At 36.5% G+C, this 27,027-nt stretch overlaps 1 protein-coding gene across 1 annotated transcript; it reads right to left on the reverse strand.

Moving 5' to 3' along the window:
- Nucleotides 1-26,927, reverse strand: pth3r (parathyroid hormone 3 receptor). The gene is made up of 13 exons (XM_055176876.2): nucleotides 25,934-26,927; nucleotides 20,402-20,507; nucleotides 14,950-15,060; nucleotides 14,630-14,751; nucleotides 14,087-14,181; nucleotides 12,340-12,493; nucleotides 11,495-11,648; nucleotides 11,329-11,389; nucleotides 9,698-9,764; nucleotides 8,278-8,372; nucleotides 8,060-8,201; nucleotides 3,012-3,053; nucleotides 1-2,390 (listed from the first exon to the last, which is right to left on the reverse strand). Exons 1-13 carry the CDS (start codon nucleotides 25,997-25,999, stop codon nucleotides 1,965-1,967), a joined length of 1,641 nt encoding a protein of 546 aa, XP_055032851.2. The 5' UTR covers nucleotides 26,000-26,927; the 3' UTR covers nucleotides 1-1,964.
- Between the last annotated feature and the right edge of the window lie 100 nt (nucleotides 26,928-27,027).

The following is a 27,027-nucleotide window of genomic DNA, read 5'->3' on the forward strand; positions in this document are numbered from 1 at the left end:
GCCATTTAATAAGTAAATAATACATAAACCAATTACAAGTTTTATTCAATGCACATTTACAGTAAAGAAAGCACAGTACAAACTGGCATACAGTACATATATCAATGCAGTTTTTTCAGTCAGATAAATGATAAATGGTGGTTTTCTTAATTAATCCAGGACAAGGCCTTAGTTGTATTAGGAAATTAGGAAAGTCGTTTTTACAAACATACCTTACAAAAACATTACTGGTGTGCATCTTGAATGCAAAACAATGCTATAGTTTAAAGGTGCAGTGTGTGATTTTTAAAAGGATCTCTTGACAGAAATGCAAAATAATATACAAAACTATATTATCAGGGGTGTATAAAGACCTTTTTATAATGAACCGTTATGTTTTTATTACCTTAGAATGAGACGTTTTATCTACATATACAGAGGGTCCCCTTACGTGGAAGTCGATTTTGTGCCGTCATGTTTCTACAGAAGCTCTTAATGGACAAACTTTTTTCACTAAGTTGTCTCCGTTGATGACATGTTTTTCTGGTGGCGGCTACCTCAAAAGCGTTTCAAAAGCGAGGGGTGTGGACTGAGCCGTTGGTTGCAATTCGCAACCTCACCACTAGATGCTGCTCAAATTTACACACTGCACCTTTAAGATATTGTCAATGCATGCTGTTTTGAGTTCAGACAGCTCAAACATGCATTTTAGTTTGGGACTTCACTTAAACCCTCTCTGGAAAAGCGCACCTAAAGGTTTAGAGCAGTGGATCATGGTTGAAACCAGCAAAAAGAGAGGTGTCTTATACTGAAGAATTTGTACAATATATTTGTACAATTTGTACAAAAAAACGCACCATTTATTATTTATCAGCTAATCCTAAAAATAGTAAGGATTATAGTTAAGACATTTTACATTTTCACTTTTGCTTTCCTAAACCTGCATGGTGATGCTTTTCTATAGAAAGCAAAAAAAGAATCTTTAAACAATGGCAACTTTTAAAGAAGCATCATAATAGAAATATACACCATTGCATTTACAATCCATGACTTGAGCACTATATTTAAGTTCTTATTATGTCAGATAGCTTTGTGTAGAAAAACACAGAAAAAGCTTGAGGTCATACATTTTTGATTAAACTATTCCTATAACAGATTTATCAGGACCAGGTGATAACAGATACCCAGCAAGCAATTTTGGGATTAAAAGACATTTAATAGCCACCCAACCACAGCACAGACATCTACCGTTGGCTGAAAGGAGTCAAACTATAGCCCAAAAATAAATGAAATTAAATAAATAAATAAATGAAACCAAACACCTCATTGTTGACTTTGCTTACATGATGGAAATCATACACATCCCAAGTTATTTTGGCTAAAACGAAATTTTGGGGTCATATTTTGGGTTACTCGTTGCCTCGGGTCTATAGACGGTGAAATTAGCTATTGCTTGCTGGCTAGTAGCTTATACTGTAAGTGTGTTATTTTGCACATTAACTTAAAAATTGCAGGGCTAGTCTAGACACAGTTACTGACAAACATCAGGTAAAAACAAATGACATCAGAAGTTTGTGGAAATCACAATGTTCTGAATGAATGAGCTAAAGAAACTCTGCACCATTTAATTGTATGCCTGTATCTACAGGTTAACCACAACACAGTGTATGTAAAATAATTGGGCCATATATCTGAAAAATGATAAGCAGATAGAGAAAGAGCTGACAGATTACAGGAATTGTTTGAGATTTATTACTTATGAAACAAATTACATCCGTCTTTAAAAGCTTTGTTTTTCAAAGCTATTATGAATAGTGACTAATATTAGTGGTGCCTGCCCATGCAAAAGTGTCAGTCATGACGATGTGCGGTTACCAGGGAGTTACTACATGTATGCTATGCAATAGTGATTGTAATGCCTGCCTTTCCAACAATATGATCCAGTCAGTATTTACGTTATTTACATCGGATGAATAGTCCAAGAGTCAAAGCATTGTTTCCAACTCTTTCCAAGACACAGACCCCGAATATTCCTCATCTGCTACAAAATATGGCTCAAGATCATTGTCACTTTCCTTTCCATTCCCGCACATCACTTTTCCATCAGCCTGCCTCAGTACCAGCTCATGTTGCTGCACTGGAAGAAACCCAGCATCTGTGTCACTGAACATATAGCCGGGTGCATTTCCTGAAGGGGGGCACTTTAGTCCTTTGCAACCCAGACCCGTGCTCCCCAAAGGTGTCCCTTTAGTACCACTGACACTAAGGCAAACACTCTGCGTGGTGGTGTGGGACATCATGCCTCCGTAGTAGCCGCTTCCACCACAGGCGCTACTGGTGACACGAGCCTTCTGCTTCAGATCTAATGCCAGACTTCGCCTAAGCCAAGCTTTCTTAACCTCAGCCTGTACCTTTTATGACAATGAAAAACAGAGTTAAAAGCAGTACTGGGGCAGTATCATTTAAAGGACACATATTATGCAAAATCCACTTTTACAAGGTGTTTGTAAAACAATGATAAAAATTCACCCTCTACTTCTATTTTATTCCCCATTAAACCAAAGCAGTTTTATTAGACGCGCCGTTTTGATTCTCTTGTTAATGTGATGTCACACAAAACAAAGCCCCACCCACAGCCACTGACTAACTGTTGAATTTTACTTACAAGATTTTCTAAATGTGGCTAATGTGGCTAAATATACTAGTCTCAGACTGTATTCACAGAAATCAGATGTATTTTGAAACAAAAGCGTTCTCTGTCTGTTGGTATGGAAGCTGAAACGTCACAGACACAGACACACCTAAGACTTATATTACATCTTGTAAAAATTGTCACAATATGTGCCCTTTAAAGGGGTCCTTAATGCACCATTTAGGTAAAGATATCAGCTATTAACAGATATTCAAGCTTAATAGTTAGACACATCTACAAATAAGCAATTTGTAGGTTAATTTGATTGAAAAGTCTAAATGCTGTGGCTCTGTGACCATAAATACAAACACATATTAATAAAAGAGTGTCAAATACTCACCTCCCCATTGCAGAAGCAGTAAATAAAGGCCACAAAGAAACCCTGTAAAAATGACATTTACGCATTTGATGTTAGACATTTGTAAGTGCAAGTTCTTTATTAAACCAATGACTTTTGGAGACATGTTTGGACAAGCAGTTAATATGTTTCTGTCCACGTCACGATTAAACAAAAATGTTGCCTGATATCACAGAACATATTTGATGTGTATTGTACATCTACAAGTGTTCCACAGTTTAGGGTCACTTTAATTAAATGCATTTCATGACCTTAGAAATCTTTGGATCTGGAAACATATATCTGAACATACAGTATTGTTCAAAATAATAGCAGTACAATGTGACTAACCAGAATAATCAAGGTTTTTAGTATATTTTTTATTGCTACGTGGCAAACAAGCCACCAGTAGGCTCAGCAGACCCCCAGAAAACAAACAAGACCCAGCACCCACGACATGCACGCTCCCAAGGCTGTGCAATTGGGCAATGAGTTGAAAGGGGTGTGTTCAAAAAAAACAGCAGTGTCTACCTTTGACTGTACAAACTCAAAACTATTTTGTACAAACATTTTTTTTTTCTGGGATTTAGCAATCCTGTGAATCACTAAAGTAATATTTAGTTGTATGACCACAGTTTTTTAAAACTGCTTGACATCTGTGTGGCATGGAGTCAACCAACTTGTGGCACCTCTCAGCTGTTATTCCACTCCATGATTCTTTAACAACATTCCACAATTCATTCACATTTCTTGGTTTTGCTTTAGAAACAGCATTTTTGATTTCACCCCACAAGTTCTCAATTGGATTAAGGTCTGGAGATTGGGCTGGCCACTCCATAACATTAATTTTGTTGGTTTGGAACCAAGACTTTGCCCGTTTACTAGTGTGTTTTTGGTCATTGTCTTGTTGAAACAACCATTTCAAGGGCATGTCCTCTTCAGCATAGGGCAACATGACCTCTTCAAGTATTTTAACATATGCAAACTGATCCATGATCCCTGGTATGCGATAAATAGGCCCAACACCATAGTAGGAGAAACATGCCCATATCATGATGCTTGCACCTCCATGCTTCACTGTCTTCACTGTGTACTGTGGCTTGAATTCAGAGTTTGGGGGTCGTCTCACAAACTGCCTGTGGCCCTTGGGCCCAAAAAGAACAATTTTACTCTCATCAGTCCACAAAATGTTCCTCCATTTCTCTTTAGGCCAGTTTATGTGTTCTTTGGCAAATTGTAACCTCTTCTGCACATGCCTTTTTTTTAACAGAGGGACTTTGCGGGGGATTCTTGAAAATAGATTAGCTTCACACAGACGTCTTCTAACTGTCACAGTACTTACAGGTAACTCCAGACTGTCTTTGATCATCCTGGAGGTGATCATTGGCTGAGCCTTTGCCATTCTGGTTATTCTTCTATCCATTTTGATGGTTGTCTTCCGTTTTCTTCCATGTCTCTCTGGTTTTGCTCTCCATTTTAAGGCATTGGAGATCATTTTAGCTGAACAGCCTATCGTTTTTTGCACCTCTTTATAGGTTTTCCCCTCTCCAATCAACTTTTTAATCAAAGTACGCTGTTCTTCTGAACAATGTCTTGAACGACCCATTTTCCTCAGCTTTCAAATGCATGTTCAACAAGTGTTGGCTTCATCCTTAAATAGGGGCCACCTGATTCACACCTGTTTCTTCACAAAATTGATGACCTCAGTGATTGAATGCCACACTGCTATTTTTTTGAACACACCCCTTTCAACTAATTCAACTAATTGCCCAATTGCACAGCCTTAAGAGCGTGCATATCATGAATGCTGGGTCTCATTTGTTTTCTGAGAATCTACTGAACCTACTGGTAACTTGTTTGCCACGTAGCAATAAAAAAATATACTAAAAACCTTGATTATTCTGGTTAGTCACATTGTACTGCTATTATTTTGAACAATACTGTATTTTTGAAATGAGTTTGAAATGAGTGGAGAAAATGTAAGAATAGTGTGCCAACATTATGTAAATAGCAACATTGCGCTATGTTGTTTAAATAGCAAATGCATTTGCGCCCAGGGGCGTGCTGGTCTGAAAACAAGGTGTGTTGTTTTTGTTATTTAAAAAGCTTGTTAGTAATATGCACGTATAAACGGGACCGGTAAGCTGAATTTTTCCTTTAAAAAAAATGTTCTTTAAATTTCACCCCACGGATTTATTGTATATGATGACTTTGTACCTCTGGGTATGGTGAGATGAGAAACATTTTTAAGTAATATTTTTCGAAACACTCAGGGTGCTGTCCCAGTGCTGAACTCTCCACACGTTTGTAAATTCTTTATCTCCTGTTTGTTACAAATATAAAGTATTTTTACTTACTTATGCCTTTTTTTGCATATTTGCAAATTATTCTTATAAAAACATTTTGAGATTACAGTGACCATGCATACTTTATCAGCGTATTTAACTTATTACTTCATATCTGAAATAACGATTTTTAAAGAGAACCAAAGATTTAATTACAAAAATAACCATTTCAATGAATAAAACAATGCAATTTTTTAACATCGATCTCAAACTAGTGGTCCTCTAACAGTGTTTCAGCTTGTAAATATAATATGTAAATAGGGAATCCGCCATGACGTTACGCTAGAGATCCACTTAGATCCAAAAACCAAAGGGTCGACCCGAGACCTGAGCAGATCTGGGTCTAAATGTTTCATGTGTGCCTCAGACACGGGCCGGGTATTATAATAGCGGTATCGGGTTTTGGGTAATTTTAAATGAATGTGTTTTTGCTGAAGAGACTCAAGACAACCCGAACTATCTCTTTTCCAACTACCCCCCCCTGTTTGCCAAAAGCGCGACATTGCACATTTTAGCGGTAACCTTGGTGTCGTCACCAGATAACAAAATTAGAGGTTAAAATTTGTGAACACACTTTGATTTTGGCTTGACAAAGGCCCTAGCTAAATGTGCACATCTGACCATAATCTGACTCATCAGTGTTGGTCTCTCTCATCAGACCTGGCAAAGTCTGTGGGAATTTTGACAGTTTGATCATCCGTTTTACGAATTCCGTAATCTAATCCCTTGCCAATGATAATACTCCATAGGCCGATGGTCAGTATGAATTATATAATTATATACAATTACCATAGTAGGATAAACACATTATTTCATGGGCATTCCCTTCACCGTAGTATCTCTATAGGGCGATTTCGGGCAGCATTTGCACCCCCGGGTACAAGTTACACCTCATTTCGAGGTATGTTATTACAGAGCCTGCCACCCTTTTCAAATATGGTAACCCACATGTTTCTATGGAATCCTCAGACCCGGCAAAGTCAGTCGGAATTTTGCCAGTTTGATCGTTCGTTTTACAAATGTTGTAAGTCTGAGAAGTCTTAGAAAAGATATAGTAACCAAATTCAGATCAGTCTGTAGACTTGTGGAAAGTTTGGTGGATGTGGCTTAAAAGCTTTAGGAGAAGTTACAGTCAACAGTTTCAGTATGAAGAAAAAGTTTAAAAGCTATAAAAATATGTTGGCTTGACAAATAAATGGAGCAGCGGGTCAAATTTGATGCAAGGCCAATGGGGGTGTCTTTCTGTCTGACTGGTGCGGGGATGCAGAGTGCACACACCTCGGTGCCGTTTACATTCGGGTCCAGCGGGTTCAAAGATTGGTTCAAGTTGGCCTCAGGTCTAATTTTATCAGGTTTGTCTTGGATCGGGTATTTAAAAAATAACTTTATGCACATCTGGCTTTTTATATTGCTAAGCAACCACCGAGTCAGCTGTCTTGTCAATCAAATATTGAAGCGTTTTTTTGCTGTTAACAGTCATATTAGCAGAAACTTTAAAAAGAGGGCGCTTGCTCTGACCTTATTTGAGGGTGAGAGGTGCACAAACACACAGGAGAGAGTGAGCAAGTGGAGTCCGGGGCTGCGTTCCAATCCAGTTTTAGACACGCACTCGCGAACTTCCCTAAACACTTCCCCTCGGGGAATCCCTGTCGCCATTTTGAGGTGCGTTCCACTTCGTCAAGTGAATAAGGGAAGTTTTTATGGACAGACCCTTGCTCCTTTGATTTTGACCAGGGGAGCGAGTCTACTTCATATGTACACTTCGGCACCTTCATAAACCACAATGCAACACAATTGTGACGTCACTTCAGTAGCTCGCGCTTTGCACAGTTCAAATGATTGAGGGGGCGGTCTCCACTTTCCATGTGATCAAGGGCTTAGGGCGCACCTCAAAACGGCGACAGGGACTCCCCCGAGGGGAAGCGCCTAGGGAAGTTCGCGAGCGCGCGTCCAAAACCGGAATGCAACGCAGCCTGTAACCTTCTTCAAGTGTTCTAGCGGAAATGGTCACTTGTACAACGTAAGCAATGACGTACTTCCTAGTGAATGAGACTGAGGGAAGTTAGCGAGGGAAGGCCACAAAAAACGAACTGCAATGCAGGGCGGTTCTTCAAAGCAACTATAAACTTCCCTTACCACAAAGTAAGGCCCATCTCTCCCCTCATTCGATTGGACCATAGAAAGACGCGAATGACGTCGCTCCTTCAAAAGCACGTGCTGCGGCTGGCGCAAGGCGCTCGGCGTGCATAAACAGCACGCAAACGCTCCCTGCCCATAGAATATCATTCAAAAAAGGCGCCTACAACTGCCATAAACACTTTTGGTGTGATTAGCCACTACTATTTTTTGCGTCGTTAAACTAGCAAGTGAACACCTGAAGTGAACTTGCGCTGACCGCTTTAGACCATGTGCTTAGATCATTAAAATAGGGCCCTATAATTTTATTTTAAAACATTTTTTAAAGATATCTTGGACCAAATAATAAAGCAGCAGCTGCCAGAAAGAGTCTAGAACAGATGTGAATTCTTTCAATACTCTTGTGAAAGCATCCCAGGGTGAGACTTGTTGACAAAATCACGAGTGAACATTTTGGCATTTCATTCACATTTATTCTGGGGAAAGGGTGACTATATACTGAAAAATATAACAGTCCTGGTTTATTACGGATAAACTATCCCAAATTAGGATTATCCGGACATGCTTTACCTGTGAAGAGTTGAACAGCATCTCATAATGCATCTGAATCTGCCATAGCAGACCTGTGACGTCAGTGTATGGAAGAGCCATGAACAACATATAATGAACTCCAAACAGCGGCATCAGCACCAGGGTTGATTTCAGGAGCTTTCTAAAGATCACATTAAATAAATCACTACAAGGCGCATACATATGAGCTTGTGCTTATGTGTGAAGTGAATTATAACCTGTATTGCTGTCTAGGGTCCAGTTTTCCTGTGTTTGTTTCCCACAACTTAGATGCCAAAACCCTGATGATATTGAGGAAGAGGAAGAAGTTTACCTAGATGAAGAGTTTGAGGAACATAAGTGACTCAAAGTAGGCACATCACACTTTTCAATGCTCTGTGCTAAATTCTCTGCTCAAAATAAATAAATACATGACTGGATAACAAATAGAGGCCAACTTCACCAAACATGCAAGATGGTTTAGTGCAATATTCATGCTGGACTCTGGATTAAATTCAGCAGTTTACTAAATGCATTTACCATATTACTTGAGATTAAATCTCTCAATTTTATTTATTTATTTTTTTGCTCTGTAGCCCTGGTGATTTTTAATCACAGTTTGAATGCCTGAGGAGATAATAGTCTTCCCTCGTTGGTAAACCAGCCAATCAGAATGAATATTCAATCATTTATTTTCATCTAAAATGTGTACAAAAAGACACAAAAATTTCCCATTTTCCACATAAATAATCAAACCTATTATGTAACCAATGGTAACTGCTGACTTCTCGTCCGAGGGGCGGGAATTTAAAATATGTGTTCGGTACATCATGTGAACCCATGTGCATCATGCTTCATGTCAAAATAAGTGTCTGTTGCACACGCGTCGAAAGGGTTTACAATGCCCACACAAATGATGGGCTAAATACATGTTTTTACGACCTTTGCATTGTGCACCCTTGAAAAAGAAGTCACCGGCCTCCACTGTACATGACCTATAGAGTGCACGGTCATTCCTGCTTGTGGAGAAAGATGTAGCTAAAAGCAGAGACACTTTTATCCAAACTTTTGGCAGACTATTATCCACTTTCATCCAAAGCAACTTATAGCATATTACCAGGTATACAGTTTTGTTGGACGATTATCTTGTTGGACGTTATATCCAAAAAGATAATTTTTACAGATGAGTTCAAATGTTAGGAATGTTGAAGTTGTAGATGCATTCATCCATGAAAACTAACTTGTTGGACAAAATGTGTGTCATAAACTTTTGCTAAACACAGAGCTTTTTTCGATAATCCAAATGTCTATGGGAAAAATGAATGGGCGTTTTTGCAAGGGTAACATGTGTTCCGCTAACTTCCAGGTTGGCCTACAAAAAAACTCATTCCTGCAGCACTCTATTATATTGACAAGTGTTTATAAAAATGTATTTAGCATTGTTAGATTTTTTAAGATTATTATCAATTATCAGGACTATTTTAAGATACCATCTGTATGTAAAAATTATTCATTCAATTTACAAAAAATTTTAAAGGTACGTGGTTGCAATCGATTAATTTAAGCTACATTTAAAAAAAAAAAACTTTATAAATTGAATGAATAATTTTTTTCAAACTTATTATGATGATTTATTAAAAAAAAAACTGATTCTCTTACAACAATGGCTGCCAAGATTGGTACTTGATAGATCCACTTCAGGTTGCCTGCACTTATATCCCAGCACCTAAAAGTAAAAATATAAAATATTCAGCTTATTCGTTTGTATAGACCTTTTGCGTGTTTGCAAACAGAGATGACGTTTCTGGTGGCAGAAAGTGACAGCTCTGCAACAGCGGTGTGAAGTGTTTTAGCGTTAAACTGTGATTTTTATGGATCCGGTGTTCTGTAGAAGTCTGTTTCCCATATGTTTCTCTTTAGTGTAAAGTTTCTTATAGCGCTTTCACAAAGTTACGTTTATTTTTTAGATAAATTAAAAGTTTAAATGGCTCGGCTACTGATATGTGTGCATGTATGTTATGTATATGTTTTGTTCTTTATTGGTAAATCAATTATTTTTACAGTATGAATCGCTAAAGTACATATAAAAGCAATACTATCATGTATTCTATATAATATAATTTATTAAATATTTCATAATTTTCCTGTTTTTTATTAATTCTTTCTTATTTATAGCCTATGTGTTTGCTCTAAAACTATTATAAAATTATTATGTTTATTTACAGATTAATTTTTTATATATTATTAATATATATTTATATATTAATAAAACTTTACATCTTGTGTGTGTGTGCTAGCTGTAATAGTAAACTGAAAAATTATGAAATATTTAAAAAATGGTGATATTATTGATATCATGAACTCATTCAAATATTTAATTTTTCTAAATAAATTATAAACATAATGTGATGAAAACGCTAAACACATAGAGGGAACAGCCTTCGACAGAACATCTTCACTAATTATTTTCTATTCTAATTATTAATAGATTTTCAGATGATTTCATCACTCCAGTCTGTCCGGTTGAGGGCTTATTGCAACCATAAACCATTTACGTTTATCTTCAAATGGTGTCTTTGTCGACGGTATACTATAAAAATGAAGGTCATCTTTTTTGCCATTCCTATTCTGACACTCAACAGCACAACAAGACATTTTCTAGTGAGTTATATTGTTCGTTTCACTCGTTTCTAATTCATTTCCACTGTTTTTCTACCACCACATTGCGCGCGAATGCAGCTTGCAGTGACGTAACTGTGACGTCTACTCGCAAAAGGGCTATTTTACGGTTTTGCATGTTGCAATATTCAATATCTTGAGGGATCATAGTTCAACTGTGTGATGGTATAATAAATATGTGACTTTATGGTGTTTCACCAGGCAGAAGACACAGCCATAACTGTTAGCGTTGCATACTCCTTAACAAATGCATAGTTGCATCCCTGCCAAAGACTGACAGTTTCAGAGCTAAAACTGTAAGCAGTTTCGTAAGCACTTCACAGATTGGGCCTCGTTATGAGAGGGAGACCATTTCAAAAAAGACATTAAGTCATGCCTCAAATTTTCTAGAAGGCAAGTGACAAAACCTGAAACCTTTTGGAAGAAAATGTTATGGTCTGGTGGAACTAAAATTAAGCTGTGTGGTCAACAAGGAAAGTGTTATGTTTGCGAAGTCAAATTCACTTGTGGTTATGTGTCATTTTTCCAATGCATTAACATTTGGAGGGTTAACGGTAGCCCGTCAAAAAATGCATTAGGGTTGAATATTCTGTTTGTGTGTGTAAACCTACTGTGTGTCTGCCAGAGACGCCCGAGCACTGACCCATATGGATACAAACACAGCGGGTATCCCTACAAAGAGAAAATGAGAGATAGGGAAACAGGAAGTTGCTGGAAAATCGTAAATTTTATCATACAACTTATCACAAGATGAGGAGGGGTCAAGTGGAAACTCACCCCAGCCGATGATTGTTAAAGCCCACAGACAGTTCTTATCAGACAGGAAGGCCATGAAGATTAGGCTGTGCAGGTAAAGACCCTCCACCAGGATCCAATAATGATTGGTTGCCAAGAGATACAGGAAGAGCGTCACAGCAACCTTGCAACCCACCTGATAGCATGAAAGACCAATAACAGCTCATACAAATGTTAAATGAGATTTGAGATGCAGTAGATTTGTGTAAACAATTATTTTTGGTCTGTGTCTGTTCTAGATACAAAAGCGATGGTCAAACATGGTTAATCCTATGTGACCTAAAGACAAATATTTACTAAACTGTTTCCGGTCCTTGATTCTGGTCAAAAGTTTTATTTATGATAACCCAATGATTTTGTGTATCACTGCGCAGAACGCTTAGCAATGTAAACATATGTTGATGATCACAGTCGGTCAGGGACTACTGTTTCCAGCACAAGAAAGGCTTTCAGTGATTTCACTCCATAAAAAGTAGCGTTGATATATATGTTTTTGTCGTAATATTTGTACTGTGTGGTAACCGTTTTCATAACCGCAATAAGATAATCGAGGCTTTTGCTGAATAGTTTGCATTGACTTTGCTTTGTATCATGTCTTATGACGCCCTTCAGCTAGCTGTGACTTATTCGTGGTTCAGCACAGACTCTAATTTTTCGAGTTTAATGGCTGTGGTCACTATGACCTATTGTTGTTACACAAAAACAGCAAAGAGGTTCAGAACGACATGAGTTAATAATGAATGTTTCAATGAATGAATGTTGACCTATTCTTTAAAGCAGTTCTATCATATGCATTTCGTTTTCTGCACAAGTGTAAGTGTGAGTACCATAAAAGATTGTTGTCCTACTGCCCCATCCTCAATTTTGCTATCATCTGTTACACGATACAGAACAGCATCTTTCACAAATATACTGACTGCTCGGCATATGAATGAGGTGAAGAGGTGGATGTGGATGTAGTTACGAGTGCAGTGAAGACGCCTGCAAAAAAATGAGAAAGAATCTTTACTTTTTTATTTGTCAAATTATGAAGCAAGTCTGCAATTATTTGCCCGGAGTGTTGATTTACACTTCTTCTTCTTCTTCTTTATTTATTCTTTATGCTATTTCAGCGTCTATGGCTATCATGGCGAGAACCATTGAATCCATACACCAAGTTGAACCACACAAGTGAATCCATATACAGGTTGGGCAGGGACAATTTGGTGTATGGATTCAATGGTTCTTGCAAAGCTAGGCCCACACCAAAATATTTTATAAATTGATCAGATTTTCAAAATGTGAGAGACCACATACATGATGAAAAAAATAACACGTTTGTTCCTATAGTGTTTGTGGAGTGCTGCTGGCCATGACAGCACACCACGCACCATCAGATTAACTTCACAACAACGCGAGTCTCAACTGAGAACACAGAAAATCTTACAGGGATCTTGCAAATGTCTCTTGCGGCCAAACGTGACTTCACAGTAAACAAACATGGCGAACAACGGTAATAAAGAAATGGCATTAATACAATGGACTGCTTTTTTACATCTCTGATGTCCATCTCACTTTGGACTGTGCCTGCTGCGCCATGTAATTGTTATAGTTTCGTCTTTCATCCGCTCGCTTTCTGATTTCTGGTTTCCCCAACACAACAAGATTTCTGACCGTAAATATTCAACATGTTAAATATTAACACACCACAGGAAAATCTGATAATCGATGCAACCACAAAGACGATCAGGACTTTACCTAGGATTGTCGTAAGGGGAAAAATCAGCGCAAATTCAGCCCGATTATTTTGTGGTGTGTCCCTGGCTTAACTTGCATGTTTTTGGCCTGCAAACCGTGCTACCCACTGAGCAGTGGCGGCTCGTGACTGCTCATCCGAGGATGCGCTAATTCAAAATAAGTGTACGGATTATCACGTATGTTGTTCCCTTTTTCAAACTATGTGTCATGCGTGTGGAGAGATCCTGTGTGCATCACGTGTTTTGTCAAAATAAGCTCCTGCTGCACACGCGTCAAAACCGTTTATGATAAAAGAGAAGCTCACGTTAACAAAATACACGCAAGACACTCCCTTAACAGTAAACTCTGATTATGCATGAGATTATGCGAGTATCTGGCAAATGCGAGCTTCTCTTTGATCATAAACCCTTTAGACGCGTCTGCAGCAGACACTTATTTTGACAAGATATGTGATACACATACATTTTCTCAAAGCGCAAAACACATATATTGAAATTGCGAACCACACACATGACAAGCTACATATATGTTGTGACGAACTTCGCATCGTGCGCTTCAATAAAAGAAGTCACCAGCTGCCACTGCCACTGTGCCGCCACTCAATTTACACTAAATTGGCAGATTTGTTTGCTTGTTCACTTTCTTAAAACTAGACTTATTTTTTTAGGTCATTTTGATCATCTAGAAAATACATCTATACAATTAAGAGTTTTTTTTATATTTGTACTGAAAACAAAACAAGTAAGAAAGTCATTTTTTGCAGTGTAGTATAAAAATGTTTTCAGGTCAGACTTTCAGAGACTTATGGTGATGATTAAATTTTAATTGTTCACTTACTTGAAATAGCAGAGGGTAAAGACAGCCACCAGTAATGCTGCCAGTGATATTGAATATCCAATAGTGTACATCAGGTAAAGACGCTCGAAGACCACCTAAGAACAGAATAAAAGAAACTATAAACCGTATAAAGAAATGTTTAATGTGTTTAATGCAAATAAACTGTTGAATACCACAGATAGCCTTGCTGCAAGTGCAATTTTACTTTGTTTTAGCGTGTTACTGATCCTGTATCTGTAAGAGGTATATGTTTTTGTTGGTCAGGTGGCAGAGCATTACATTAGCGGTATGTAGGTACCCACCCAGCAAACAATTTAGTGTTTAAAAGACGTACATTGGCCATCCAAACACAGCCCAGACGTCTAAATGTATGTATTTATAGCTATCTAACCATATGAAATGAAAATAAATAAATAATAAAAATATAAATTAATTCATTAAATCAAACACCTTGTATCACTGTTGACTTTGAAATATCATACAAAATCTCGCAAGATATTCTGGCAAAAGTATGCATTACGATTGCTATATATTTTCCCTCACCTCCTGATCACTGTGGTTTGTATGTAGGTAAGTAGTGCATTCAGTGTAGTTGGCCCACGTCCGGTTCAGAGCATGCACCTGCTCCCATTTGCCTGAAGCCTCACACTGGCGATATGCATGTCCTAAGCGGATTTAAAAAGAAGACGAGGACGAGAATCAGGATGGCCTTATGACACATTTACCCTAAATTACTACGAACATGGAAAATAGACCATAGTTATGAGCTTGTTTAAAAGCTTTTAAAAACATTTAAGAATACATAGCATGTATAAATTGAGGACATTTCTGTAAAATTATGTTTTTGTTTGGGTTGTGCAGACCTCTGTGGTTGAAATCGTAGATGTACTCAGGACACAGGACTGTAACCAGCTGGTTGGGTTTTCCTGCAGGCCAGCAAATGATCCCATCCCACTCAGGAACACAGTAACCCTCTGACAATACACACACACACACACACACACACATACACATATTCATGTTTAAGCATAATTATACTGGGGAATAGGTTTAAACACTTCTGTAACCAATAAGATTAACTTTTAATGAGATACATGAATATTATTTGAAACTCAGGCCATGTTTACATTAGAGCATTTGCGTTTTAAAACGGCATTTTAAAATGAAAACGATCCTCGTTTATACTGGCATTTTTAAAAGAATCTTCATCCACACTATACACCACCTTAAACGCATGAAACATGACCAATCAGGTAACTGGGCATGCGCATATAAGTGTAAAATAACTTATTACTCTAATAATAGCTTACCTTTGCACGTTTACGCAGCCTAGGGGTGTGCCATATTGACAAAAAGTCATACATGGGTCCTTTGCTGGCAACTATAACAGACATTATTTTTGAACCTATAAAAATGTGTTTGGGAAAGTCTTTTACTGTTCTATTTCTCCCCTACAACATATTCATATGATTAATAGGTTAATTTTGATTTTATAACCCAACAGAAAGGTCTTTATGATTTAAAAAGAAAGCATTCAAGTGAACAGTACTAAACAGTAGCAAATTTGAAGCAAAAATAAATTTCAGCAAATGCAAACTTTAATCAAACATAGTAAGAGGTGAAGTATTGCTTTAGCCTACCAGAAATGCTTATTGCATTAATTTTTAAAAGTGTGCGAGGTCCGTGCACGTCCTCCGCTAGCAACACACAAATAGCTAAAAGCAAGCGCCTAAACGAGCATTATATTAATGACGTTGAGTTTATTGTTTTTATTAATTTATATTCACAAAACTTATCAACAAAACATCGATTAAAATTAAGAGACAAATTATCTGAAACGAAATTCATTTTAAAGTAGCAAACAAAACTTACATTAAACTGGAAAATAATGTCTGACCCATTACAATTCTCCCTTCATATTGGCCTTTACAACGCCTATATTGCATTTAAAATTACAGTCTATCTTTCGTAAGCTAACTAAATTTAAACAAAACATAAACACTTATACTGTTCTAGCTCCCCCTACAACATATTAATATGATTAATAGGTTAATTTAGATTTTATAACTAAACAGAAAGGTCTTTATGATTTAAAAAGAAAGCATTCTAAACAGTAGCCAGCTTGAAGCAAAAATAAATTTCAGCAAATGCAAACTTCAATCAAACATATAGTAAGAGGTGAAGTATTGCTTTAGCCTACCAGAAATGCTTATTGCATTAATTTTTAAAAGTGTGCGAGGTCCGTGCACGTCCTCCGCTAGCAACACACAAATAGCTAAAAGCGCAAGCGCCTAAAGGAGCATTATATTAATGACGTTGAGTTTATTGTTTTTATTAATTTATATTCACAAAACTTGTCAACAAAACATCGATTAAAATTAAGAGACCAATTATCTGAAACGAAATTCATTTTAAAGTAGCAAACAAAACTTACATTAAACTGGAAAATAATGTCTGACCCATTACAATTCTCCCTTCATATTGGCCTTTGCAACGCCTATATGGCGTATAAAATTACAGTCTATCTTTAAATTTAAACAAAACATAAACACATTAAACCCAACAATACTCAAACATTAATATAAAACAGGCATTATCTATAAGGATACATGTTAAAACAATCCGATATAGCGTTTATAATAGCTGGTTGGTAGATTATTATTTTTGGCAAAACCTCCGTTGCAAACCAACATTTACATCAATAAAATAATTTTTACTTTGAAAATGATGCGCTGTCACGTTAATATCAGCTGTTCGTTTACATAAGACTCCGTCTACGTTCATTTACACTCAGAGCAACGTCTGAGTTCTCAAACTAAAACAGGGTCTTCGGCGTTTGCGAACGAATCCGTTTATGAGGGTCGAAAACGGTGATGTAGTGTAGATGAAAGGCGTAAACGTAGCAAAAGTAACGCGTTTTAAAGCATAAACGCATTAATGTAAAGTTGTAAACATAGCCTCAGAGTATGGAAACTAGAATACCCACAACATTTTTGAAGGTGCATTTGAAAAGACTCCTAAATACAAAAAGTACCAATTAATAGTCTGCGGTATCATTGGCATTGGCATCTCCAATATTCTGGGAGGAAGCTGATGAGCTGAATCAGGTGTTTCATAGAAAAAGAGATCTGCAACGTAGGACCGAAGGTGTTTCTCAATGTCAAGGAAGGATCCGCGGAAGCCAGAATTTTGAGGATGCTACGTCATCAAAGTCCATCGAAGGACTGTTCCAATGTCGAGGATCCTCGGATTTTCAACCAAGGACTGAGTCCTTCGTTCAAAAAATATCCCATATACAGAAAAGGATGCATATGTGTAGCCTTCGCGCTCTTCACGCTCTGAACTTACCCACAATCCTATGCGCGCAGCACCAAAAGCACACCTTTTCACTGACGTAATAACGCAATGACATGCACTTGCTAGCCTGTTCCATTTAAATGCTAAAGAGGAGCCTCACCTAGCCTCTGAAGGAAGTGACTTAGAAGGAACAGTCCTGCCAAAGAAGTATCCTTGACATTGAGAAACACCTTGGGTTGGGTCTAATGCATAAGGCAAGCAAAATTTAAAATTTTTAAGTGTTTCAAAGTCGTCATTGGATTGTAAATTGTAAAAAAAACATTCTTTAGCGGTCTGCCAGGAAACAAACCCGAACTGCGATTGGTTGCTTTAAATGTCAATCAGGAGGTCTTTTGGGCAGTCCTTGTACAATGAAAGCAGTTTGAAGACAAACCAGAAGTACAATTCCTAAGTGTCCTTTTATTCAAAACACAGCATTCATTAGTGTATGAAAGCTGTCCACTCCTGCATCCTGATAAAGAGTGACTCATCAATATTAACACAAAAGAAACCTGAGGCCATTTCTTATCATGAAATCTTCAAACTGGGCCTGCAGTTTAATTTTTTCATAACAATGCACACTGCTGTCCTCAGGAAATTGGATCTGCAGGAGTAGAACGATTCATTTCAATTGTTTAGTTGATCTATTTTTGTGAGCCTCATATTATGCCAAAGTACAACAATACATTGTACGTGTCAAATTTATCACCGTTTTATGCAAAAAATCATTAAGATGTTAAGTAAAGATAATGTACAATGAAGATATTTTGTAAATTGCCTACCGTAAATATATATAAAAAAACATTTATCATTAGTAATATCTGTTGCTAAGGTCTTCATTTAGACAAATTTTAAAGCAATTTTCTCAATATTTAGATTTTTTGCACCCTCAAATTCAAATTGTTGTATCTCAGCCAAATATTGTCCTATATCCTAAGACAGTGGTTCTCAAACTTTTCCCGCTTGTGGCCGCCCTTGTGTACGGTGCATTCCTTTGCAGCCCCCCCAAAGAAAATTTATGAAAAAAACTGTTCTTAAATGTAATTTTAATTAAACAAAACATATTAAGTTATACAAAGTAGTGCTGTTGGTTAGTAGCCTTATTTCTTTTTAGGTTTAATTTCACAGAATTCATGGTAAATTAATGCATTTTATAAAATGTCATAAAACTGGGGCCCCCCTGGCACCATCTCGCGGCCCCGGACCCCAGTTTTAGAACCACTGTCCTAAGAAACCATACATCAATGGAATGTTATTTTGTTCAGCTTTCGTATAAATCTCAATTTAAAAAAGCAACCTTTATGACTGTTTTTTTTTTGGTCCAGTGTCACATATGAGTGATGAGACAGTAAAATTTCAAAGACAAAAAAAAGTTATTTCAGTTCAAGAGGTTATTTACTAACTAATGGCACAATCTGTACTATTTAGAACAGTGCTACTTGCCTTGCATAGCATACATTTAGAATCCTAATGGGTTTGGATCTAAAAGGGTTCACCCAGATGTTTACAACATTCTGGTCTCTGGACATATATTAAGTCTGTCCTTCACGGTAAGACTACGATGGTTATTTTGACCCATTTTTGAAAACTTAAGTAATTGCAATCTACACTCACCTAAAGGATTATTAGGAACACATGTTCAATTTCTCATTAATTCAACTATCTAATCAACACAATCACATGGCAGTTGCTTCGATGCATTTAGGAGTGTGGTCCTGGTCAAGACAATCTTCTGAACAAAAGGTGATTTAAGCAATTTTGAGCATGGCATGGTTGTTGGTGCCAGACGGGCCGTCTGAGTATTTCACAATCTGCTCAGTTACTGGGATTTTCATGCACAACCATTTTTAGGGTTTACAAAGAATGGTGTGAAAAGGGAAAAACATCCAGTATGCGTCAGTCCTGTGGGGAAAAATGCCTTGTTGATGGTAGAGGTCAGAGGAGAATGGGCCGACTGATTCAAGCTGATAGAAGAGCAACTTTGACTGAAATAACCTCTTGTTACAACCGAGGTATGCAGCAAAGCATTTGTGAAGCCACAACACGCACAACCTTGAGGCGGATGGGCTACAACAGCAGAAGACCCCACCGGGTACCACTCATTTACACTACAAATAGAAAAAAAGAGGCTACAATTTGCACAAATTCACCAAAAATGGACAGTTGAAGACTGGAAAAATGTTGCCTGGTCTGATGAGTCTCGATTTCTGTTGAGACATTCAGATGGTAGAGTCAGAATTTGGCGTAAACAGAATGAGAACATGGATCCCTCATGCCTTGTTACCACTGTGCAGGCTGCTGGTGGTGGTGTAATGGTGTGGGGGATGTTTTCTTGGCACACTTTAGGCCCCTTAGTGCCAGTTGGGCATCGTTTAAATGCCACGGCCTACCTGAGCATTGTTTCTGACCATGTCCATCCCTTTATGACCACCATGTACCCATCCTCTGATGGCTACTTCCAGCAGGCTAATGCACCATGTCACAAAGCTCGAATCATTTCAAATTGGTTTCCTGAACATGACAATGAGTTCACTGTACTAAAATGGCCCCCACAGTCACCAGATCTGAACCCAATAGAGCATCTTTGGGATGTGGTGGAACGGGAGCTTCATGCCCTGGATGTACATCCCACAAATCTCCATCAACTGATGCTATCCTCTCAATATGGGCCAACATTTCTAAAGAATGCTTTCAGCACCTTGTTAAATCAATGCCATGTAGAATTAAGGCAGTTTTGAAGGCGAAAGGGAGTCAAACACAGTTTTAGTATGGTGTTCCTAATAATCCTTTAGGTGAGTGTAGTATATCACATCTGTAGCAAAAACCAGTGGCCATATTTATGCCTAAACGTAATACTTAGGGTTACAAATTACATTTATTAGCATGACAACTACTGTAAAAACTTTCTTTATACCTCACTTATAAACATGACATTCACATTTCCCCCATAACAACAAATATCATTCAGCAATACATCACCTTCAACTACATCTAGTTGAGCATGAATGCTTTTCTCACACTTCGCCCGTGCACCAATCAGAAGAAAGATCTGTTCATCCCTGGTGATGACATCATCAGAATCAATCTGTGAGAGGAAAAGTAGCGGTTAAATTAATTTAGGCCTTAAAACCATCAACAGTGTTGAGCTACTCAAATAAATTAATGTATTACTTATTACTCTTTTTATAAGTTATATTATTACATTACTTATTTCTCCCAGCCAACAGTAATTAGTTACACTACTATTTATATTACTTATCCATTACACCCCAAAACATTAATAATTGGGTCCATGAATCCATGAAAGATACAGATAAATAAAAAGTACAACTATTTTTTACTTTTGTAATTTAATAAAGCAGTATCATAGTAAATATGCAAGCATGGAGCAAACCAAACATGTTTGCAGAATGAAAAAAGAGCTTTCTGTGTTGATGACGATGTGCGTACAGATTATGAAAATAGATGGGGATCATTGGAGCAATAAAAAGTAACGAGTAGACAATTTATTTTAAATGGTAACTGTAATGTTATTACAAAAATCGTATTAGTAATAAGTTAGACTACTAGTTATCAGGGAAAGTAATATTATTACTGTAACTCGTTACTAGTAACGAGTTACTGCGCAACACTGAGTATTACACTCTAAAAAATTATGTTACTGCAAAAAGAAAAGCATCTACTGTATGCCGCACACTTAAGACAAAGAAAACAACAATGTTCTTACTTATGCATCCCTCAGGACTATAATCTTAATGAAAGTATTGGATTTCACCAAACAATCTCTTATGTTTTTACCCTAGAAACATGGTCAAATCCAATACTTTCATTAAGACTAGTCCTGAGGGACGCATAAGTAAGGACATTGTTTTTTCCCTCGTCTGTGGTGTGCGGCATGTATACAGTAGAAGATATTACTCTTTTCAGAGTAGCATAATGAATATATATGCATTTATTATGGATGCTTGAAAACACGGCACTGAAAAAATCACTCTTTGTACTTTTTGCCATTTTTGTGGCCTACAATAAATTATTTTGAGCTTTTTGTCTCAATTACAATTGGGACTTGAACATTTATAATTAAAAGAGAAATAGTATTGACAATAGTTTGTTATCTTCTTATGCTATGTACAGACTAAACCGTAATTTTTTTGAATATGTCGGCTTTTCATTTTCCACTGTCTCGGCTAAAGCCATTGAAGAAGCAACCATCTATCATCAAATCTGGCACACCTTCATGTAAGCTGATGTGCCGTCTTTCAGTGTTGTGAAATATTTGCACTGTCCTGTGGTATGTGACGGGTTCCTCAACTTTTGGACCAGAGAGCACATCCAACCCTAAACGCCCCACACCCATGGGCATCCCCACCACCCACCCCACATTATGAGCCCTCACAGTTAAGAAACACAGGAGCATTTGTGCCCTGAATACATTTCGCAACCACCAAACAAAACCAGCACACCTAACACTGACCAAACGTAAGATCTGGAGAGAGGAGGAGTGAGAGAGAGATGAAGAAAGAAGTGTGTTACGCTTCTAAAAATAAAAATGCTTCATGATGCTATAGATTAGAAGAATCATTGAAACCGTTGAAAAATGTTAAAATGTTAAAAAATGCATTTATTTTTTAGATATATATTCATTTGATACAAAAATTTATCTTTGAGGTACTAACAAAGGTACTTTTTGAAAGGGTACCACACCAGTCTTTTGCTTTTATATCTTTTTCTGAGAGTGTAGGGAATCGATGGTCAGTCCATCACAGGACTAACACACAAAGCAAAACAGATCGAACAAATTACACATATGGGCATTTTAGTCTCTTTAATTCACCTGACCTGCATGTTTTTGTGCTGTGGGCGACACCAGTACCCACGCCAATACAGGGATGACATGCAAACTCTACACAGGTATCGATGGAGAGCTCAAACTGATGTAATTATTGAATTGCACCATGCTGCTATCCAGTCACTGAATTTCTACATCATATTGTTACAAAATGTGTATTGTTACTTCTACTGAATTTATAGGGCTGTGCATTTACTATATAGAGGCTAATATTATTGGATATAGTCTTTCAAATTTACCAGTCAACTTCAGCTGAGTGAAATGGCAATGCTCTTGAAAATCAGCTGCAGGGTTCACAAATAATGTCATCTCTAAATTAGCTGTTTATCAAATGTTGCCTCTTTCACACAACCTAATTTTCTGCTTCATTGATCATGTGTCTGTGTGATGGTCAGTAAGTCATTGTGAGGCTGACAGCACCAAAAGCCTAGCATGCTTTTAACATTCACATGAACTATAGTCTCATGCTTGACCACAAAAAATAACATTAATTTATTTGTGTCCATGGCACGAAATTCAGCTTTTTTCGTGTCTTGAGCATGAATGTCTTTTTCGTGTCAATCGCACAAATTTCTATAAATAGTTTTTCATGTCCGTGGCACGATTTTCTTTTTCGTGTCATTTTATGTATTGTTTTCTCATAGTTTTTTCCTATTTTCTTACCATTGTCAATTGGGGTTGCGGTTAGAATCACATTCTGTTAAATATTAGACATCCTAACCCAAACCAGGCGAGAATAGTTTTAAAAACAAAAAAAAAAAAACAAATACAAAAAACCAATACATAAAATTACATCCAAACCCAAACCCCAAATCTAACCCCAACCCCAAGCGACAATGATTTAAAAATAGGTAAATAAAAGAAAAAACAATAGCATAAAATTACACGAAAAAGAAAGTCTGTGCAATGGACACAAAAAATTATTTATAGAAATATGTGCGAGTGACAAGAAAAAGACAATTGTTCTCAAGCACGAAAAAAGCTGAATTTCGTGCCATGGACAAGAATAAATTAATCAAAAATTTCTTGACTATAACACGACTTTCTATGAGATCGTGTTGAAAAAAAATTATAATTTAGCTTTTCTTTTCTCATTTTTAGATTCCTAATACCAATAAATCAGTAGTGTCTGAGATGTTTCTTCTAAAAAAAAAACACTGGAGAAATGTAATCTAATTAGACTTAATTGTGTAGTATTTTTAAATCAATGCAGATATCATAACCCAGATCATTTGAATTTGGGAAAGGTGGGTGTTTGAGTTCATATCAAAACCTCTGACTTGTTTTGACAGAATAAAATCACAGAAATCTGTTTTCAAACCTGAGTGTGTGACTTAGTTTAGATTTTATCTGAAGCTCTGGAGACACATGTGAAATGATTGGAAATCTGAAAAGCAACAGGAAAAATCCCATATGTTTATATCCAGGTTGGTTAAAACTTATCAGCTATTATTAAGAGCGTGAAAGATAATCTTACTTTTTTTAACTTGTTGAAACAAACCCTATGGTATTAACCATACAGTATATAACTCCTATCAATCCTCAAGCCATAAATTTGTTTTGAGCTCCATCAATCTGTCAGTCATTCTCATCTGAGCATTAATTGCATTCTTCACACCAGTAGTGTAAAGTAACAGTGTTATTGTTTGTTTCACCTTGACTCGTTTAAGTAAAATAATGAAATAGAATTAAAACATATCAGTGCGAGTGTTGTGTCTCAAGGTGCACACCAGTAATGTTTATTTATAAATTATGTTTTAAAAATTACTTAAATATCCTAATTTAACAAAGGCCAGTTCTGGCTTAACCCTGTCTGGGAAACCACCATATAGTTTATCATCATCATTATTATTATTATTATCAGGTTATCATCCCTTTTCACTGTAACAGTTTATTCAAAGATCTTTGTATTAACATTAGTTTTTTTTTTTTAGTTCACATAGCCTGAATTAAGTAAATGGGCCTGTGTGTGACCTCAGCGTTTACAATTTGGTGTCTCATTTAATTCAAGCAGTTCTAATAAAATTTAACATTGTTTAGATTACAGTAACCATAGTTTAAATAATTCTGACAAAATTTCATTAAAATGTGCTCATTTAATTCATTAAAATATAAATGTTGGTTTTAATTAAAAATATTTAGTGATTTCTAGGCATATCACATGTGGGATGACATGAATAATTTGTGTTGTATAAAAGCAAATTGCTAAAACTGTGCAGGTATTTTCAGTTCCCAGCATGCTTTGCATGACACTGAATAATATCAAAATAAAGGGTTATTTTATGCATTTTTAATTAATGTAAGAAAAGAGGGGGGGGCTTATTAATGTTTAGTATGTTGTTATATTAGTATTTGAAAGAGTTTTTGTTTTGTTGGGTTTTTAATGGTTACCATTGCGCAAACGAGTATTATTTGCTTAGAATGCGAACAGTCTCATTGACATGTGTCAGTTAAGTGTTGTTTTGATCAGAAAGCATTACAATGTAAGTATAAATGCCTTGATTTAAAAGCATTAACATTGGAAATGTTTATGCCATAATCAGCTTCTGTTAGTTATGGTTAGCTTAAGGTTAGGTTAAACTTTATTTGTCCCCGAAGGGAAATTTGTCTTGGGCAAAGGTGCTACAGTGTTGTTCTATACAGACAATAAGATAAAACCAAAAATAAATAATAAAATAAACAAAAATACATCCATTAATAAATCTAAAATGTAAAGCATATACACAATGTTCTCATATGTTGTGTGGACATAATTTTTTGGTAGAGTTCAGCATTTTTAGCTTGCTAATGTGTGTTGTTGCATAATAACTTTATATTTCTAAATTTAAGCTAATATTAGTTATAGGTTATAGTAGCATTGCTGAATTTAACTATTTTTTCTCAGATCAACTCAATGTAATTGTGCTAAGAGACCTAAAAACAATTGAGTAAGTTCAACTAAATGCATATATCTAAAATTGAGATAATTGAATTGCTTGCAACCACTTTCCTTAAAACAATTGAGCAAATTCAATATTTTTTCAGATTTAATCTTTGCAAACTTCTCACTAGTAACCATATTTTTTATAATAAAACTACCGGTATTCTTATACAAATAATAATCACTACACTTTACTATAATAAAAAGTGGAGTATTTACTTGTTATTTTAATATAAATATATTATTTTGGGTAGCAGTTGACAACTGAATGACCATGGTTTCGTATCTAAACATTGACGTATTTTTTACCACATAACTGGGAATCGAAAACAATTTATTCCATTTTATTTATTGCGTTAACTACACAAATTCACATAAATGTTGAACTTAATTTGGTGTTATATTTTTTGTCACAATACCTGATAAACCCATTTCTCATAATACCGTAATGTGCATATTATGTTTTTTGCTGTATATATGATATGTATTATGTTTGTTCAAAGGTTGTTCAGAGAGGCAAGAAAAGATTATACAGTTTGCTTTTCTAAAAAAATTGAAAGATTTCAATGTTAATACTATTGCTTTCAGTTGGATTTTTAAAATCTCAAAAGCCAAAAAAAAAATTTTTCATAGCTATTGTAAAAACATGTGAAAGGTTCCACTGCACTATTTATATTAATGTTTACGCTGTAAATAATCCAGGTAACCAAGGTGTTAGTTATTTGTGAAGTAGGCTACTCACCAGAGCCCTGGCTTTCATCAGCACACTGCACAACACCAAAGCCACAGAGACCTCCACTGACACCATGCTTAACCCAAGACCTTTGACCTTTTCCAGAATTTCAGATCACTAAAGAGCTCCACTTTCTAAAGCTCTCCTCAGATCACAGTCGTCTCATTATAAAGCAGAGAAGATAAATGTAAAGCCATCGTTGTTCAGTCTTGATGTAGTGTCCAGCAGTGATCAGTTCATTTCTGGAGGACCTAGATGCAATTATGATTCCATATGTAGATAAATAACATTCTCTGGAAAGGTGAAAGATGACCACTGAATGGTTTTTGTCCATCACAGATAATAATCTTCCATTGCTGATGGTTGACATTCAAAGTTGATTGAAGATGAGGCTTTGTCAATCATCTGGAGATCTGTTAGGCACAGTCTTCACTGCGGTCATACTCCAGCGGTGTCAGTATAAGTGGACTGTGGGTCTGCTCTGCTGGATTAGGTCATCTCTGGCCCTCGGCTGTGGAGCTTCACCACTGTTTATCATGTGGGATGGACCTTAGGACTAGGAATGGTCTAGGAATGTTAACCCTTCATTGTCACCCAATGTCTATTCTTTAAACCTCTCCCACATCCATGCACATTTATTGCATTTCTCTCTCAAATAACATGATGGTCGACTGAGGTCAAATATTTTAGTATGATATTAATTAATTAGTCCTTTCCACAGTCTTGAGTCTTTCTGTTCCTTTCAGGTGAAATGAGTTTTGAATCTCCATCCAATCGTGTGAGACCATCACAACCTCCAAGATAGTTCAATAGGAGAATTAACTGTTGTATAACTATACCCTATACCCATACTTGTAGTTTACACAAATTATTAATTTACTTGACTAATCTCTAACCTTCCACTGTTTAACTTAGTTTAACTTTGTTAAATATTTTTAACATTGTTAAAACAACTCTCTGTAGACTCGATCCACTCTTATACCTCTGTGTAAACTGGTTCTGTAGACTGTGTTAATTGTTGCCTTTTAAAACAACAACTTGAACATTAAATGCTCTCTCATTTGTCAGTTGCTTGGATAAAAGCGTCAACAAATTGAATGTTA

The sequence above is a fragment of the Misgurnus anguillicaudatus genome, chromosome 4 (assembly GCF_027580225.2).
Source record: "Misgurnus anguillicaudatus chromosome 4, ASM2758022v2, whole genome shotgun sequence".
NCBI lineage: Eukaryota > Metazoa > Chordata > Actinopteri > Cypriniformes > Cobitidae > Misgurnus > Misgurnus anguillicaudatus.

What these genes read in the sequence shown, in the direction of transcription:
- pth3r (XM_055176876.2), bottom strand. Translation starts at nt 25,999, where the DNA reads ATGGTGTCAGTGGAGGTCTCTGTGGCTTTGGTGTTGTGCAGTGTGCTG. An exon ending in CTACGATTTCAACCACAGAG is followed by an intron (nt 14,752 to 14,949) that starts GTCTGCACAACC and finishes AAATCCGCTTAG; the next exon opens with GACATGCATATCGCCAGTGT. An exon ending in CAATCTTGGCAGCCATTGTT is followed by an intron (nt 8,373 to 9,697) that starts GTAAGAGAATCA and finishes CTCTTCATCTAG; the next exon opens with GTAAACTTCTTCCTCTTCCT.